We start from the raw sequence: 19,969 nt of genomic DNA, 5'->3' as shown, positions 1-19,969 counted from the left end.
AAATATAAACATTCATCCTTATTTACATCCCCTAATAACTTGACCATGAACCATAATGATCCATTGCATGAATACACATCTATCATACCTCGACACCTCCCCGCTTTACATGGTCGCTTCTGGGGGCGGAAAACAACCACAACACTAGCTACAAACTTCGACCTTTGACCACAAGATGGCAGCAGTCGTCTGCATTTCAGCACTCAAAAGTGGTTCAAGAAATTGCGTGAAGGAACCATATTCCTCCTTTAGAAAATGGAGGCAAAGTTGGTCCTTGCTTGCTCAAGCTTCAGTCCGTCGCCAGAGCGGGGGAGCGACGGACGAGAAAGCCGTGAGAATTGGATGTGCTTCGGGGTTTTGGGGAGACACAGCGTGTGCAGGTGAGTTCTTTCAATAATGTGACAGGATACAATTATACAGGTATTGGTTGAAGCTCATTATTTGGGCAGATAACCCTGCCAAGTTCAGATGGGTCAAGGATCCCTGCACGAATATGAAGTCGTAGTGATCAGCTGGCCAGAGAGAAACGTGTGACAGTCACCCCCGGCCAGGCAGGACTTCACTGCTGCTCGTCCCAGCAGAAACCTGAGAAACATTGATTGATGCACTGGATCACATAATGGTGCTCAGATACTTTGCACATTTTAATTGTGTATTTTCGATCTTGTTTTGATTTTCAGCACCACAACTGGTCCACAAGGGCGACATAGATTACTTGGTGTTTGATTATTTATCAGAGATCACCATGTCATTGTTAACAGCAGCAAAGCAAAAAGTGCCGGTGAGAGTAATTTTAAAGAAATGACCGTATTCAAAGTATGTTTATATCATTTGTAGCATGAAGGCGGTGTTCACTTAACAAACACACTTTTTTCAAAGCAATATTTCTTATCAAAGATGAAGTGAAAACCTAATACTGTATTTTCAAAATGCAGAGAATTTTAAGTTCAGCATGGTAGCAATAGTTTACTCCTAGGAAGAAGGGGATACACATTTGGAATATAAAACCTAAATTTTGGTATTAATAATTAATGATAAAAAGTTATTTCAGTCAAAAAGTTGATACCACTTTATGAAATTTAATATTTCATTTGAAAGAGAAGTATATGAAGAAAAAACTGACAATTTTGTTTTGCATTATCTATTCTCATTTCTCAAATGGCAGGGGTTGAAGAAAGTGATTAAATTAAGTCATGATAGCAAAATTGAAATGACTCTTATTCAAAATTTGAGAACTTCATTGCCAAATAAAATTCTCTTTTTTATTGTATATAAAAACATACTGTGAAAACTTCACAAAATTTGACTCAGCCTGAGTGAAGTTAAATATTTTGAAATGTTGAAACTAGGAGAAAAAAAGAAGTAAGGAAATCAGGTGATTTGCATAAATTTGCATAAAGTTACAGTTCTTTCTCATCAAACTTACGACTGTTTGTCATGCTAAAAGGTGAACCCAACAAATATTTTAATCTTGGGTTAACAAATTAATGAAAATTGAATGGATCTTTGCAAAAAAAGTGATTTTGAGCAAAATAAGCTGTGATTCGTGCAACACCACCTTATAATTAATCAAGGATGTTTATTTGCAATCCTTAACCATATTACTGTTATAGGTGAACAGAAACCAACCAGTTCAAACAAAGACCTATATGTACAGTAGACTATCGACAGTTCCTTGTGTCTTTTCTGTCTCTCATTGGTGTAGTATCTCACACATACGACAGTAGGGGGAACAGAAGCAAAAGCATACGTTGACACTGGGAATGCCCAGCTCGCGCCTTTGGCGCTACACTTGCGATTGTGCAAGAGACTACACCAATAAGAGACAGAAAACACACAAGGGACTGTCGACAGTCAACTATGTAGTTGAGCATCTGTTTTTCAAAGAACACTGCAGTATTCAGAGAACAAAATTTATTCCAGTGTAAGGCCTAGTGTGGGATTTCAGAAATGGGAACCTTTTTCTCTTGTTTTGAGCATACAGTGCATCTTTAACATTACAAAATCAACAAGAGGAAATCAAATGAGTATGTAGGAATACATGTAGGCAGACTTTCGAAGTTTCTTTTTGCTATGAAAACTTCTGAATCAGTGAAAGTACTTCTAAACATTGGCTTAATTATAGTAGGCCTAATGGCTGTCTCCCTATACATTTCATGAAAACAAGCATTTTTATATTTTTTTATGCAAACTTCTGATTTAGAGATCCTTCGAATAGCAAGTGGTAGTGATATAGTTAGATGCAATATTTTGGTCGACAGTGCTAGTTAGTCTGTTTATTATTCCTTTCAGAAATTTGGTTACACACCAGACTTTGTTTCAGTTGTCATGGCACCACTCATGAAAGATATCAAACAGAAAGGTATAAAAGTGATCAGTAACGCCGGCGGTGTCAAACCCACATGGCTGCGCCGCAGCTTTGCAAGAAGTAGCAAAGAAACACAATGTGGATCTGAAGGTTGCAGTTGTTACTGGTGATGATCTGATGCCTGTGGTAATATATGTTTGAAGAGTACATTGCACATTTGAAATATTATGTGAAGTTAATTTTTTTTTTTAGGGGGGGGTCTTTTTGCATTTACATGTTACATTTTAACACTAGGGTCGGCATTGCTTTTATGATTTTATGATTGAATCTACAGAAGGAAATACATGTACACATATTTAATTTGGGAATGGTCCTAATTTACTTGCCTCTACCATATACTTACAGCTACAAAAGGCAAAGACATAAATAGAATGTATACTCAGTGATCACATATGTTTATGCATCAACACATTGCTGATAACCGTCACTCATGGCACATGATTATGTATTAAGGTAGTAAATGACTCGAAAGTGAAAATATTAAACACTTGCTCAAACAGTCCTCAATGAAACTTTCAACCATACTCTACTAAATCAATGAAAATCAGGGGTCATCGTTATCGGCAAAATTTGTCACTAGAGATACAACTTACCGTACATTTACCATTATTTGAAATTCAAAATGGCTGCCTTCCCTACGTCAACTCTATGGGAAGAACTAAAATTTTCGGCCTTCGAAAAACTAAGACAGTAAAATTTTTTCTTACCCTATTAGCTGTAAATTAGCCTCCTCTTGTGGTAGATAAGAGTTGTAAAAGTTTGAGAGTATGAATATCAGTTCCTGAGGTGCATTCTACCGTAAGTCAAATTCAAACTACAGTGTATGTGGTTATTAAAAACACACTACATATATACACTTTTCTGTTTACTCATATTCTAACATATTTACAAATAATTTTTTGGCAAAAGAGATTGTCAGTTGAAAGTCAGATATAAAAAGAATGAAAAAGCTATTTCCTAGAGTTTTAACTACAACGTCACTGTGTCCTTCCTCGGAACATTGGCACTCATGTTTCTATATCAAATACAGAAAGGAGAACTTGCATCACAAGGTATCACAGAGATGAAATCTGGACAACCATTTCCCAAAGCAATGCACAGTATGAATGCATATCTTGGGTAAGCTTTTAGTGAACACTTCCAGTCTTACCTCGGTCAACCAATCACCACCACCAATGCTAGTACATGTACGATGTATTGCTACTACTGCACATTTATCTTGAATGCATATATATTTTCAGTAAGGTTGATTAACTCATCTAGGATGTGGTGGCCATGATGAAAAAGACACTCTTTTCTCTGTCATAGAGTATATGGCTATTGTTTAATTCAATAAACTCATTTACATCAGTTTATCAAGTGTTCAGTCAAAGAGAGTACTAATAATCAAATAAATATCTTTATATTGAAAAGAAAAACTACCACATGTCAATGAATTCTGCAACAAACAAAGACAAATCAAAGCTAGAAGTTACCCTGACAACTTAGGTATATAGCATCAAAAAGCTTCGAAAAGGAAACGTACCTATCTTCAATATGACCAGTGCTTAAATATTTGTCATAATGTCATACATGTACATAGGAGTATTCTTGCTTGACAACGTTACTTTTTAAAAAATCTTGAAAACTTTTGGACAATCCCTTACTTGAGAAGCTGAAGGACCCTGAAACATGGAATTATTGTTTTGTATTGATATTAGGGCTGGCCCTATTGCCAGGGCGTTGAGTATTGGTGCTGATGTGGTGGTTACTGGGAGATGTGTGGATAGTGCCGTGGTGTTAGGACCTCTATTGCATGAAGTAAGTTGCTGTTTTGTTGGGAAAGGGGTTGAGTGGGTTGTATCTAGATGCTGTATCATGTATTTTTCTCTGTGACCAGTTTGTGTGGTGGAGTAGAATTTGAAACCTTTATACTCCTAACATACATGTATTTGTGATAGAAAAGCGTTTGTCAGAACAGTGCATTTGTGGATGACTTGGAAAATACTGGGCTATAAAATAAACTTCTACCTGTACTTTCTTGAATGTACTTTTTGACTGAGTATTAAGACACGAACAAGAAGACAAATCCTAGCCAATTAGTATCAATGAAAGATATGATAGTAGTATATCGCTAAGAAGGAATCATTTTACAAGTACATGTAGTCAACTAATCTAGTACCAGTATTTTATACAGATTAATTCATCGCCTTTATATGACATCTTGATACAGACCTAAACTTTTGTATGAAAAAATTGTTCTGTGTTTTTTCCATGTTCTGTGCTGTAATCTTTTTTTCCATGTGAAGTTGATTTGTTTGACTGATCCTTTTTGAAAGAGCATATCACATGGAAGGACTCTGTATTAATATCATCGGTTTTTATACAGTCATGTCCTTGAGCTCGATCTTTACAATTGCTTTGAGATTGTAAAGTAGGCAATATTTCTCAACAAAGGTACTCTGTTACATGTACTTGCTGCTCAAGGGTTTTTAGAGTGTACTTTTACAAGATCGCACATCTGAGCCACATGAACTGATCCCCTTTGATGTGTCTTTTTTTCTCAGTTTGGATGGAGTACATCGGATTATGATCGCTTGGCTGCTGGAAGTCTCGCTGGCCATCTCGTTGAATGTGGAGCACAGGCAACAGGGGGTATCTTCACAGACTGGCATATGGTCCCAGGATGGTAGGATACACACATGTTTGAAGAGAATCTTTCGTTTCCATTTCATCAAACTACCCATTGTACAAATACATCTAAATTTGTTCATTTTGTAATATATTACTTTGCTGTTTGTCAGTATGATGAAACGCATCACTCAAAAGGGATTATAAAATCTTTTTTTAAATGATTGTGTTAGTTTGGTTCAAATTTTTTGATCAATTTTATAGAAGAATAATATAAACCATCACTTTTAGCTTATTCAGCATTGTCTTTTCATTTCATGATTTTTTTCAGCAGGTTGTAAGTGAAAGGTCAAAGGTCAAACTTCTGAAGGGAATTAATTTACTGTTAAATTTTCAAGTAGTCAATCTTAGTTGTGGATGAGCTTTCTCAGTGAAACCATGTTCAGCATTTTAAATATTTCAAGTACATTCAGCCATTTCCTAACTTTCAAACTTGCTCTAAAATATTCTTTCTCTGATATAAACTTTCTTTAAATGTACAGTACATGGAAATATTTTTCTCCAATGTTTGCAGGGACAACATAGGTTTTCCCATTGTAGAATGCTCTTCAGATGGAAGTTTCATTTTGACAAAGCCGCCCAAAACTGGCGGTTTAGTCACATTTGGAACTGTAGCAGAGCAGCTGGTGTATGAGATAGGTGACCCAAGGAAATACATGTTACCAGATGTGACCTGTGATTTTAGCCAGGTCCAGATTGAGGAAATAAAAGGTGTGTGGATATTGGCATACATGTATAATTATCATTAAATGTGATTTTGACATGCACTTTAGGAAGGGTAGGATTTGTATGACTTCTTGGTTGTGTAGATGTGATAATGAAGATTACAGTGGTTTGCATTGAAGCAGTCACAGTACAGGAACAAGACATACTGTCTGAATAGAGGAGTTTCCAACTTTACCAAGTGTAACTATCAGTTAAGCAGTAGTATCAGTCGAGTAACAAAGAAATCAACTCTTCAAAAATTTTAACATTGTCTTGAGGGGGTACGACAGTATATCTCGTTCCTGTATTGCCACCAGTTCAATTCAAACCACTATAATGGTGCACTTGAAGGATTCAAACGTACAAATGTCATTGGTTATTTTCATGTGTTTTTACACCTTTTTGTCTGGCACTTTTTGGCTTTATTAGTTATCTCTACAAAGAATGAAAATGCAGTGCAGTTTTCTGGTGAATTTGTCTGGCAAAAGTTCCATCAAGTCATAAATGCTTTCAGCTAATTAAAAAAGAGCAACATTCTTCTGTGACTTTTACAGGTAGAGAAAAGGAAGCTGTGCTAGTGAAAGGTGTGAAGGGATCTGCTCCAAGCAATGATTACAAGGTAAAAAATTGCAGATTTGTATCCATTGCATTATCCAATGACCATCATTCAGAAATGGTTTGAAACATGGGAATAAGACAAAAAATAGCGGCTTATTTCTACCATGCTTTCCGAAAAGAAAACTGATACATTTGTCAATGACTATTTGCTACACTATGTGTATTGGTACTCAGTGAAACAATTTATGAGTTTCATGTCTGAGAAACACATGTCACTGTGGCACTGGTACAATCTCAGTCAGTTTAGTAAGGGAAAAATTATGTACATGTATGAACCTTAATATCGTGCATACAATGCAATACCAGTTTGATATTATGAGTAGTATTGCCCATCATTAACAAGTCTATCTGCACTGATCAAAGTGCCTGATTCTGACTTCCAGTGCTTTCATTTACAATCAACAGGTTAGTGCCACCTATGCAGATGGATACCGTGTGACCGCTGTCTGTCCAATAGGTGGTCCATGGGCTTCAGAGAAAGCTCACAGAACAGCTAAAGCCATACTCAAAAGGTAGTGTGCTGCAGTAATCAATTCCTCTCAGTGTTCTGTGCTCTGTAATCCACTTCACAAAGATTTGGTTGTACTTGTGGTACACCAAACTGAAAATTATGGTTGTGTTGTACAAGTTGTGATGTAAGCACAGAAAGCAGCAACAGCTGTAGTATTATCAGACAGACCACTCATGCATTTTGATACTTTAAGAAACCTGTAAGATCTCAAAAGCATGTTACTGTATTAGTAATCTTTACTGTATAACTGCTTCAAAGGAGTCATTTTGAAAACTAATCTGGAAATCAGGTGCTTGTTATCTTACAAGCCTGTATGCATATCAAAACTGACAATGGGATTTTTCGTCTGACATGATCCATTGTCTGTTGTACATCATGAATTTACAGGTTATTTATTTTTTAAGTAGTTTGGCTCTGTGTCTTAAAGTCTACAAAATCACTACAATTTTTTTCTTGGTATTTAGCAAAAGGAATAGGGTGGTTTGTCATTCTTAGTCTCTCTAACAAAATGATGATGTGATGGAGCATATTTTATGTATTTGTTTATTTATTTAGTTTATTTTGTTACTTTATATATATATATATATATATATATATATATATATATATATATATATACTGAAATAACAAACAATAAACATAAAGACTTGTCAACATTCATGGCATGTAAGATTTCATGGAAACAGCCCTTTTAGGCTCAGAATAAAAATCTGAGCTTTTCTTCATAAAACTGAAGCCAGATACACAGCGTCTCAAATATCTATATCATCATTCAGTATTCGCAAGCACGACAACTCTAGAAACTGTACCTATATTTGCTATGTAAGTACCTTTTTCATTACAGAGCTACACATAAAAAATTGATACTAATTTCATTTTTCCACATAATCTTCCCCCGATTCTCATTCTGTACCTGTAGGACACAGAACATGTTCAAGCAGCTAGGAATTGCCGATTACACTGATACACTGATTCAGGTAATGGACTGTTTGGTGCATTGTACCACATATGTGCACTATTTTTCAAAATTTTATGTTTCTGAAGCAGCCGGCACAAATGTTTCTGAAGCAGCACACTGTAAATGACATCATGGTAAGCCTGGATGAACATTTTTTGCGAAAACTTTGATTTTTTCCATGAATAAGTCTAAAAGTGTATTTTGACCCATAGTTGGACCATGGTCATCTAACTTATTGGCTAAAATTTAAGACTAAAATGAGCGTGTCTCATACTAGTAAGACACAGACAACACAAAGTCTGCACTAAATAATATTTTACCTTTTCATCCAAATGTTTTTGCTGATCCTGCTAAAAACATTAGAATGTTGCCAAATTCTGGTGGTTAAAAGTTTGAGTCAGCTGTCACCACAAATCTTTTATTCCCAGCAGGAAGTGACCAACCTACATCACAGACAATTTATTTTGGTACAATTTTTCCATAATATCGTAAATTAGTCTTTGCCTTCATTGGCCATTGTACAGTAGAGTTGTTCCAAATGTCACAAAGACATCATTAGCAAGCATGTAGCACAAACTGAACTGTGATCATACATCAAGCTATGTGTTCTGCCTTCAGGTGGTAGGATCAGAACAGACGTATGGTCCCAATGCATACATGGACAACAATCCACGAGAGGTTATGCTGTGGCTGGCAGCTCACCATTCTGATAAGAGAGCACTGGAGATTTTGTCCAGGGAAGTTGCCCCGGCTGGAACTGGAATGGGTATGGTAACTTACAATATTGTATTTAAAGGGGAATTTGAATAATATACTTAGTTGATGATTGTGATAAATTCAGATTTCTGTGATGATAAAATTAATTATTGTATTTGAAATAGCCACTCTATGAATGGTACCTAGTGGCTACAGGTATATGTGTGTATGCTGCCAGTTGACCATTTTACTGTCTTTACTTTTCCTCAGCACAAAAATCTAGCATCTTTGTTTAATCATTGTTCTAACGCTCACTGAAACAGGAACTTCCCCTATAAAAGCCGGATTATCGTAAATCTGTGCAAATGTCAAAAAAGCCACGCTACCGATTGGATGTGCCATGTTTGGTCCCAGAACCCTGTAATTTTGCCATGTTTCAGGCGTTCAGTGTCTCTTGCATATGAAGTCTGTATAGCGACTAAACTTGAGTTGAAAATAAACTGAAAAAAATGTTCCAATTTTTGTCGGAGAAAGTATATGTTTCAAAATGTGTTCCCTGTATGACCATTTGATATCTCTTTGCATATGTCACATAAGTGCCGATCATGATTATTCAAATTTCTCATACGGTCAAAGCGATGTTGTGAGAATTCAAAAACTCCTGTCCAGTGTATGCAAATGACTGCATCATCAGTAATCCCCCTATTGTGCCCCAACGGTTCTGTAACTTCCCCTTGAAGGAGAGGCTTAATGACATGGGTTATATGACAAAAATTTCAACATTGTATTTATATGAGAGATGAACCATAGACCCTCGAGAAAAACAGGACAGGCAACTGCGGTAAAGATCGATTTCTCGAGGGTCTATGGATGAACTTTTCATGTAAAAACTTAGGAGTATCTCTAAAATCAATGAATTAATGATGCAAGGTACGGAGTTGGACCAGTTATTCAGTCTTATGGAAGCTGAGAGAGTCTCAAACAGCAAACAGTGCAGCTACACACATAAACATGTTTCATTTCAGGAATCTCCACAGTGAATTTTTAGAGGTGGGCCATCCCCCTGTTTTTTGGAGTAATCTATTCATATGTTAACAACATGTATAAAACTACATTTTCATAACAAGAGGATATGCAAATTATGTATTGTTATGTAAATATCACCCACCTGTTTTTCCAACCTGTGGAGGACACTTCATTTACGTCTGTCCATGATATGAAATAGCTGCTGTTATTGTTAACATCAACATTTAACTTGTGCATTTATCATTACGGAAAGACTATTAACTTGCATGGTACCCGAAACCTGGATCCTTGCCTGACCAACTCGGGTGACAAACAGAAGACTTTCAATACCCCAAGGTGTTAATGTTCCATTGTTACGTTTATCTTATCCAGCTGCTGCCATTGTAGGAAAGTCAGGTCTGTGAAATTGATCCTCTGATAACTAAGTAGGGAAGAAGGGTATTCCTAAGTTAATGGAGCTCTCCCGTAATGTATACCAGAAATCACACTATGGACACCCTTGTTCTACTTTCTATCCACAGCTCCAGGATTTATGACACTGGTTGGTGGAAGGCCAAGAGTGTAAGTACATTACAAATTTCATTACTCATACTCTTGAAACAAAATAATGTACTTATTTATCTTGCAAAATGTTGTTTGCAATGCAGGGAAACGGTACATATTGCTTGCAACGTTGCTTTTGGAAAGACATCTGACTTTATCGTAGTATCATTCTGTGTTGTTTGATAATATTTGTTGGTTTGAGTTTCAAATTTTGTTTGAGAAAATAATGTATAACTTCTGGCACCTTTGTAAACTCTCCCTTGCACATGAAATTGTTCTTATTATTGGGCATTGCTTTGTTGAAACTTATCAAATACAGCTTTCAAAGAGTGTCCGGCCTTGATTACTTCTGGAACCTGTGTTAACCAGAAACATATGACTTCACAAACAAAGAGCCTTTAGAGTTGAGGGATCAAAAGACATATCTCCACATACATGTATTGTAAAATTGATTGTACGATGAAAAGCTAACTGTGTGTTTGTCAACAGATCTCCTGTGTTGAAGCTGTTCTCATTCTTGTATCCTAAGGATAAACTTCAGGTAAATTATTGTAGATTCATGACATGCTTTTGGTCTTCTTGTGGCAAGTAATGCAAAATATAGTGAATTTCAAACTTTAATTTTGGATTATTTGGACGAAACATCAATACAAGTTGTTGTGCATGTCACATTGCAGTCATACATAACACTGTGCAAGAAATCAAGTGTATACTTAGCTCTGAACAAAGTACATGTACAATACCAGAAGACATTCACCAATGTGGGAACTTGAATATTTCAGTACTTAAAGTGACAATAAATATCGCTTCATATTATGTACAACCAATAAATGTGTTAGTGATCATGGCAGCACACCGTACATGCACCATCATGATATGGGCATCAAAAAGTCGGTATGGAATAGAAAAGTTGTATATATCGTAATGTCAGCACCTTTTTTATGTAGTATTTTTTTTGTCATTGTTACCCCTAGAATTCTACAGATTTCTGCAAAATGTATCATTTTTTTGACATTTGTAAAATGTATTATATTTTGAAATGCAGAATTTCAATGTTAGCAGAATGGTTTGTTTGCCAAGAAAACGATCAGTATCAATTTTTCAAAAGCCAATTTAATGAGATATAATTTAATGAAGAAAACATGCTCATAGTTACTTCAAAATATGTCATTTTTTTTTTAACTAGTAAACAAGCAAGGCCAAGCCTTGCCCATGGATCACTTTACTTAGACATCAGGAAAAAAAGACAAATGCAAGTTGTAATTTGTTTTTTTTCATGCTGTCATGCTACCGTTAAGGTTAAAGTTCATTGTGATGAACATGAGGAAACCATTACAAGTCCAGTTGTCCCAGAGAGTACACAAGATGAAGTCCAGGAGTCAGTGACAGAAGAGGGACCCCAGCTTGGAACGGGTACCCATACCTTCAGCCTGGGAGACCTGGCATACACCAGGAGTGGAGACAAGGGAAACACATGCAATATAGGTTAGACATCGGTTTTGTTGGACTATTGCTGGACACTATACAGGGGCTGTGTCTGGAAATAGTAGATTTGGAGTCAGTGTAGTGCCAGGGTAGAGGGAGATCACGATGCGTCCCAAGACCCAAGGGACTTTACAGCATAAACTCTGTGAATATGAATATTCGTAACTATGGTACAGTGTGAACTGTATGTAACATTTTATATGAACCTGAATTAAAACAGAAATAGGGAAGGTTTGAAATGAGGGCATACAGAGTGCCTACATTGATATCCTTAGTCTTTGAATATGAGGCAAGACTAGACTGTAAAAATATGACATAAATTGCACGGACAGCTGATCTACATATATGTGATACTGTATATTTATATATACATGTAACAAACAATATACAGAGTCTTTACAATGCATGTACAACACATATGAATGGCTGTAATATGAGGATATTTCACACCAGTGTTCCAAACTAATTTGGGTACAATAATTGAAATTCAAACATGTCATTTTGAACAAACACATACAAGTAGCCTATTGAAGCAAATATAACAGCTGTAAAAGTTGGTGGACTATATTGTATTGTAATATCTAGAAGTGTTCAAAAGTATCTTAAAGTGTACGTGTTTGAGATATGAATGGATCACAGGCAGGAGATTAAATTTACATGAACTTGCTGGAAGAATATGATTCATTGTGTCTGTCTATTGTCCTCAACAGGTGTTGTAGCCCGCCATCCATTTTATGTGCCTTACCTCCGCCAGGCGCTAACAGAAGAGGCCGTTCAACAGTATTTTGATCACCTGATCGACGCACCAGACAGTAGAGAGACAAAGAGTGTCACAAGGTAGGTACATACTAAGTTGGGGCTGTAAAGTTACTCTACAAATACATGTATCCATCTCTCATTATATTACCATGCCCGGCTCATCACATTCTGATTGGTCGAGCTGAACCACATGACTGACCACAAATACACAGTAATGGTTTTTTTACATGCCCGTGAATATGAATCATATGATTAACAACTCAAAGTATCGTAACTTTACAGCTCAAAGGTAAATCATAATCAATCACAAAATAAAATGGAGCACTTGTAGGTCAAGTTGAGATACTTTTTTCTGAAAACATCTCCGGATTTGCCAATTTTTTACAGCGCGCGTGACAGTGCGTCGCGTATTGCTCAGTTTCTGGGGTCCAGTTGTTGTTCGTTCCAGAAAGTTTCGCAAATTTTGACGGTTTTCTTGGGTTCGCTGATAATATAATGGAAATAACAGACTCCGCTCTGACCATTAACGTTTATTTATGGGCGCAGGCTTGAGGAAAGCCAAATTAACTGGCTCGGCAAGCCTCGCCCATTAATTTTTGGCTTTCCTCTCACCCTTGCCCATAAATAAACGTTAATGGTCAGCGCATCGCCCATTCTTTCTATAACATTATGTACACTCATAATGCATTGGACATACCTAGTTTAACTCCTCTACCACCATGGTTTGATCCACTTCTGTTGTTTTCAATGGTAAAGTTGGACCTTTACAAAGAAAAGTGGGGGTGAAAAGGTTAACAGTACCAATGCAGGTATTTGCATTAAGGCCATCAACGCTGTTATTATTTTGCCTTTCTTGTAGCAGCATTATGGTGATAAAAAGCAATTCCAAGCAACAACAAAGTTCACTTTATAACATTGCCAGTTTGAATAGAATGGCTTGACTTGCTTGAATAATGTTACTGTGTGAAAACATTTGAAACTGATAAACACTTCAGAGGAGTCACTAAAGTACATCAACCTAAATAGATTATAAAGTACCCGCATGTAAGTTTCCAAGGTAAACTCTTGCATTTCTGATTTGTGACATCATGGAAAAAGAGGTAGAAACAGACACAGTGTACTGAATTCAACAATGATTATTCTTTAGTAGAAAATATATGCAAGTACTAGTAATAACTGCAAGTAACCTGGTATTACATATTATAGCTTTGTCAATACAAGTGAATTTTGCGACGTCATCCCCCTAGATTATTACTGATAATATATCCGATTATCCAGAATTGTGGCCCCAGATGTTTTCTTCATCTACAAATTGACTGGCATCGCCAAAACTATAAAATAATTGCAATAATGTACCCCTTCTCAGCCCATAATGGACCCAAGCACACTTTGCACTCCATAATGTACTCCTTCACTGCATACATTATGGAAAGCGAAGTTTGCTTGAGTCCATTATGGGCTTGGAGGGGGGTACATTATTGCTCAAGTATACAGGTCATATGTCTATTAACCCTGACTTGGACGTCCTATACACAGTCATTACACTTACAGTAGTCACTTTTAAACGTTGCAATTATCCTTTTTTTGTATTCCCTCACAGATACGAGCTTCCAGGAGTGTATGGTTTCAACTTTGTGCTGGATAACGCATTGGGAGGCGGTGGAATAGCTTCTCTGAGATGTGATGCACAGGTTAGAATACAAATTCCATATTCATGTGCTGGTACTTTCCACATGGAAATAATCCCAGGTCCAACATTCTTCAATACATGTATGTGCCAGTTATCGATGCAAAGTGTGGAAACTCAACATGGTGTGGGAATCTGTTGTCAAGTTCAGTTGGATTACCATAAAAACAAAAGAAACGTAACAATAATTTTACATCCTACATGCATTTTTATTCTCTCATCTTTTCTCAGGGGAAGGCTTATGGACAGATGTTTCTTGATTTCAAGATTGAAAATGTTCCAGACTTGCCAACATTGGCAAAGAAAGAAAGTTCAGGACCCTAGATCTACATGATTTCATGTGTACTGTACAAATACAGTAGCTTTATACCAAAGCAGGGTGTTCAATTCCAAAACCAAAGTTACAATTCTTCAAACAATAAAGAGTGGTTTATGTTTTTAAAAAAATGAATAAGGCGGATCATTTCAGGGATAGAGATGTGATTGTGTTGTAATATACATGCATTTGCAAGGGGCAGGCAATGTCCCTCAAACTTCAAGGAGTACAAAATGATGTTTTTTTCTAAATTTGTATCCTCGTACAAAGAGTAAAGGTTTCCTGCATCACAGTTCCCGCTGTTACACCAAAGGAGTGTTTTGGGAAATTATATACGGAATGCATTTACCTCTACATGACTGCTTGAAAATACCCCAGCCCTGGAAATTTTTATCATCTTTTCATTTATCAATGCAATTCCTACAAAAGATACATTGTCAGGTGATGCGACAGAGCCAGTGCCTTTTAATTTTAGCCTGTTTGGTTTCTTTGGACAAATTTTATCAAAGTTGCAGTTCAGATGGCATATGCTTTCTGCCGCAAGATGATGTCAGTTTCCATTGCTCTGCTGTTCTTTTTGATTTATACTATCATTTGATGTTATTACAACAAAGTCTGTAAAAAGTTTGTAAAAAGCCATGTCTCCAGAACTTCCGGTGTGCTACACATGTAAAAATGATCAGAAGTCATGAAAAAAAAAAATAAAAGTAAAATTTTGAAACAAAGTATTGTCTAAAATTGTATATTTTTTGCAGTGACTGACAAATGAGAACAGCAAGAACGCCTGTAAGAAACATACATACAAATAAGAACTGTTACAGTAATAGGATTAGTGTATGTATTCTAAAGGCTAATCTGTTGTCACCATATGTGATTCAATGATTGTTTTAAGGTGGAAAATCCCTATACAGGGCTCGAAAATTAGCGGTAGTCCCGTGTCCACAGACTACCAACTTTTCCTGGGGCTTACCAAAGTCATGAAATGGTAGCCCACACGGACTACCAAAGCCTGGGACAGGAAATTACTTAGTGGGCGACATGATGTTGATCGCTGACGCCACTACACATGCTATACCGACGATCATACAGTCAACCCAGCTGGACACAGAAAGGACATGTCGAATTTGTTGCGACAAACTTTCAATAAAATATCATTTATATCTGAACTGATGTACTTGGATAAAGGCTCGAGAAATGATGGCCAATGAAAATTCATTTTCATATTTATTTAGTCACAATTTATCAATCACAATTGGACACAAAATTATTCAAACTGCAAAGAAAAAGCTGTCGGGCCATCCACACATTTAGCTTTCCGGGGGAAATATAGTCAAAATTGCCACGAAAGTATTAGGAACATGACTGTACCAAGTTGTCATCCTGAAATTCATAGCCAATCTATTTTTAGCCATGTTATGTTTACACGTGTGAGTGAAAAGTCGTTGTCATTGCGAACATCAAAGCTCTGCGTATGTGTGAATAGGTCGTCAAACTTTGAGGCGTCACCGTCGTCCACTACACATGCTATACCGTTCTCCTAAGGCCATGATCAGCAGGTATTGATGTCAAATGACTAGAAAATTCACTCACTGGATAGAATCATGAAAAATAAATCGTTCATTGTCTAGATGCTTTTGTGACATCGCGACTTGACTATTGTAATAGTCTCCTGTATGGGATTCAAAAATACCAACTTGAAAAATTGCAGTCTGTTCAAAATGCTGCTGCACGCTTAATTAGTCGTACACGGAAATGTGAACACATCACGCCTGTTTTAATGGATTTGCATTGGTTACCGGTAAAAGAAAGATTCAAGTTTAAATTCTTCTCCTCCACTTTCAAAATCCTAACCGGTAAATGTCCAGAGTATTTGAAATCACTGATAGATATTCAGGTTCAACGACGTGTTCTCCGTTCCTCTGATAACTTATTGTTAATTCGGCGCGATACGAAGAACACTACTGTAAACTATGGTTTCCGTGCTTTTTCAGTTGCTGCTCCAATATTATGGAATGAACAAGCGTTTACTAATGCTATTTTAAACTGTTCGGTCCAATCCTTTAAGCGCCAGTTGAAAACTGATCTTTTAAGGAATATTACTGTGTTTAATGATATGTTTTGATTTTCTTTTATTTTCATTCTTTTCATTGTTTGAGTAAAGAGAACTGAGACGAAGTGTAGTGCGCTTTTTAAGAAATAAATAATAATAATAATAGATATAAAATAAAAATTCTTTACAAAAAAAACCTCTTCATTCATGCATGGGCTACCAGACCTTGTCGCTGGGCTACCAACTTCAGAAAATGGTAGCCCACTGGGACTACCAGGGGTAAAAAGTTAATTTCGAGCCCTGCCTTAAAGGGTGAAAATGTAAAAACTCCAGGGATTGGGCCCTTCATCCCTCCAATATACATGCAAATTTTTTATTACTCGTGCGCATTGCTTGACATTATAGTACCATGCCCTGCCCGTCGCATTTTGATTGGTTCGAGCTAAACCACTTGGACTGACCAACAAATACACAGTAATGGTTTGTTTACTGCCTTGAATATGAATAATAAGATTACAACTCAAAGTATCGTAACTTTACAGCTCAAAACGTAAATCATAATCAATCACAAAATGAAATGGAGCACTTGTAGGTCAAGTTGAGATACTTTTTTCTGAAAACATCCCTGGATTTGCCATTTTTACAGCGCGCATGACAGTGCATCACGGTATTGCTCAGTTCTGGGGCCAGTTGACGTTCGCTCCTGAAATTTTCGGAAATTTTGACGGTTTTCTTGGGGTTCGCTGATAATATAATGGAAATAACAGACTCCGCTCTGACCATTAACGTTTATTTGTGGGCGCCGGGCTCGAGGACAGCCAAATTAACGGGGTCTGCAAGCCTCGCCTGTTACATTTTTGGCTTTCCTCTCGCCCTTGCCCACAAATAAACGTAATGGTCAGCGCATTGCCTGTTATTTCTATATTATTGTACGTGTTTGTTTTCAGTTGCTATAGCAGCAAAACTGTTATTTTGATACAGTAACAGGTAGTTCCAGCCCTAGTTGTGATGACACAGCTTGACCCAATATCATGTATAGGGAACTTACAGTGTATATATAAGGTATTCCACTTCACCCAGGGCTAACAACACTTTTTGAAAATGGTGGGGAGAGCAAGATAAACGTCTATGGCTTATTGTAAAGGAGTTCAGTGATAACCCACTAAAGTGTGATACTAAGGTTTCGTTGAAGGAGAGCTTTGAGTGAAGTAAAAGACAGTAAAGTGCAGGTAATGTTCTCTGCTTACAAGCGGTATTTTATTTGTCAGGTATTTATTTGTTATTTTTGCTGGACTTGAAAATAGGAAGGTTAGGCAAAATGGCAAGCAGAGATGCACTCCCTGTGAGTTATTTAAAAGGGTATGTAGTGAGAGTGGTGGACTCACATGAGTGCTTACTCATGGCAAAGAAGGGGTATGCGTTATTTCATAGGTGGGATTGTATTAGAAACTTTTTAATGTGTCACTTATTGACCAGACTCGTAAACAAACAAAAAGACAAACAAACAAACAAAGACCTTTGTTGACAAACATGAAGACAAATACAACTCTTTATTGGTTCTTTACTGGATATGGAAATAATATGTAACAAATATACAAACACGCATAAACAAACAAACAAGGAGCCAGAGTTCCCTTTGCTAATACTTACATATCACCATATGAAACCATTAAAATGTACATCAATATTCTTTGTGGGAGTGGAAAGAATAACTGATTGATTTTCTGTAAATAGCAGGCTTTTGCCAGTGTCACTAATTCCCATTGCCGTTGAAGAGATGTATATTCTAGCTATGCACCAAAATGCTTTTTTCTTGTAGGGATTCAAAGAATTGAAAATTATGCGCATGTAGTAGCCCTGAGAGGAAATTCACCAACTTTGATAATTCCATCACTACTAATATTACCTAGTCATTGTATGATTCAGTTGTTTACGTACTTGTAGCTTTGTTGCCCAAACAGAACCCATCGGGTTGTAAAAATACCGGTATACACATAGCAGCAGTATGTTATTTTGTTCCAAGCCTGAAAACCCTAATCTGCTTGCAAATATGCCAGATGAGTGCCATCTCCCATACTGTACTCTGTCAAGTATCACTGTCAACAAAATTAACCATTACTTCCTAAAATCTCAGCTAAATTTCATTTGGTGTGAAAATTTGCTTTCAGGTATTGCTGTAGCATTGGAACAAACTCTTTGATAAACCAGAAAGAGTGAGTGTTCACATACATGTATTAATTAGGCAGGTGTTTGGCAATTGGTTGAAGAACTATAGAGTTAGCTCAGCCATAAAATGCAGAGTTTGAATGAGTGAATGCTGGAAAATAGTGTGAAGGTCAAAGTTTATGCATGGTGTCCTTTCTGTAAGTGTACCTCATAAATGTGTGATTACCTGTTTGATGAAAGCAAGGACGTTGAAATGACTTGGATAATATTGCGTTTGGGATCAATCAACCCCATGGTTACATTTTGATAGGATTACTGTACGAGTACTTAAAAAGTAAATACAGCATTTACAGGCACCAGCAACTTGAACTTTATGTGCATGGCTATGCAGTTGCAAACCTACCTGCTTTGAGATCACAAATCCCCCGATATTGCATACATTCATCACTTTAGACTTTGCTATTTACAACTCACCAAGCAGAAATAATGCTGGCGTAGTCGGATACTGCGTAAGACACGGTGAATATACAGAGGTTTATTTACGTCTCCCAAAGCGTGTACTTTGAAAATGTGCCATTTCCCTGTGACGACATTCTTGTTACAGTTTTTCCTTCAGTTTCAAACTTGAAACAAAAACAAATATTTAAAGTTTTCAGCAAAATTTTTTCCACTTCGGCACTGAAACAAAATATCCTGCATAGAGAAACATCTACACACAGATGAGCTGAGTTGACTTGCACCTGTCAGTGTAGCCACTTGATGAGCACTTCTGCCGCTGCCAAGCAAACAGAAAATATGATCTGTCAGGCACATTTGGAAAGAGAGCAGAAAAATGTGTATTTTTATACAAACAAGGTCTGTGTGCATAACTAAACCCTGCCACACACAACATTTTTCTTTATACAGAACTAAAGATTGAATCAACAGCTTTTGGTTGAGTGTATTTATTTTATTCAATTTTTGTGTTTGTTTTTCACTATTGAAGTATGGGGAAACAAAACTGCACTCTAAATCCTTGGAAGTGGATCAAAGTTTACTCCTAAATGTCAACACTAAATGCATATACTTAATGTGTAATGTTTCACAAACATGATCAGTTAACAACTCCAATCACATTCACTACACGGATTTAAAACCTTGTACAGCTCAGATCTGAAACAGCAGTAACTCTTAGCGGTGAAAATCAGCATGATTAGCTGAGTATACGGTGTCTGGTATGCTGTACGCCAGCTGTCTAATGAGAAAATAATTCATAAATCACAAAGCTATCAACAAATATTGGCTGAATGACTACCGTAAGGACGTAGTCCTGGTACCAGTAGATTTACGCAAAGCAAAGAGAAAAACAAACACTCTGAAACAACCTCTTCAAAGAAAATGTGCAATTCACATTTTAGTTCTCTACGATGAA

General features: G+C 36.8%; 1 protein-coding gene across 1 annotated transcript; it reads left to right on the top strand.

Moving 5' to 3' along the window:
• Window positions 1–156: 156 nt before the first annotated feature.
• On the top strand, window positions 157–15,067 carry LOC139131352 (uncharacterized). Its single transcript, XM_070697365.1, has 17 exons — window positions 157–380; window positions 681–781; window positions 2,293–2,494; window positions 3,399–3,487; window positions 4,069–4,168; window positions 4,915–5,036; window positions 5,553–5,749; window positions 6,298–6,362; window positions 6,767–6,873; window positions 7,792–7,849; window positions 8,449–8,596; window positions 10,074–10,113; window positions 10,585–10,636; window positions 11,394–11,580; window positions 12,291–12,417; window positions 13,940–14,030; window positions 14,258–15,067. The coding sequence occupies exons 3-17, from the start codon at window positions 2,486–2,488 to the stop codon at window positions 14,348–14,350; spliced, it is 1,485 nt and encodes a 494-aa protein (XP_070553466.1). The 5' UTR covers window positions 157–380; window positions 681–781; window positions 2,293–2,485; the 3' UTR covers window positions 14,351–15,067.
• Window positions 15,068–19,969: the final 4,902 nt, after the last annotated feature.

This window comes from Ptychodera flava, chromosome 4, assembly GCF_041260155.1.
Source record: "Ptychodera flava strain L36383 chromosome 4, AS_Pfla_20210202, whole genome shotgun sequence".
NCBI lineage: Eukaryota > Metazoa > Hemichordata > Enteropneusta > Ptychoderidae > Ptychodera > Ptychodera flava.
This window is presented reverse-complemented; position numbering and strand designations above follow the sequence as displayed.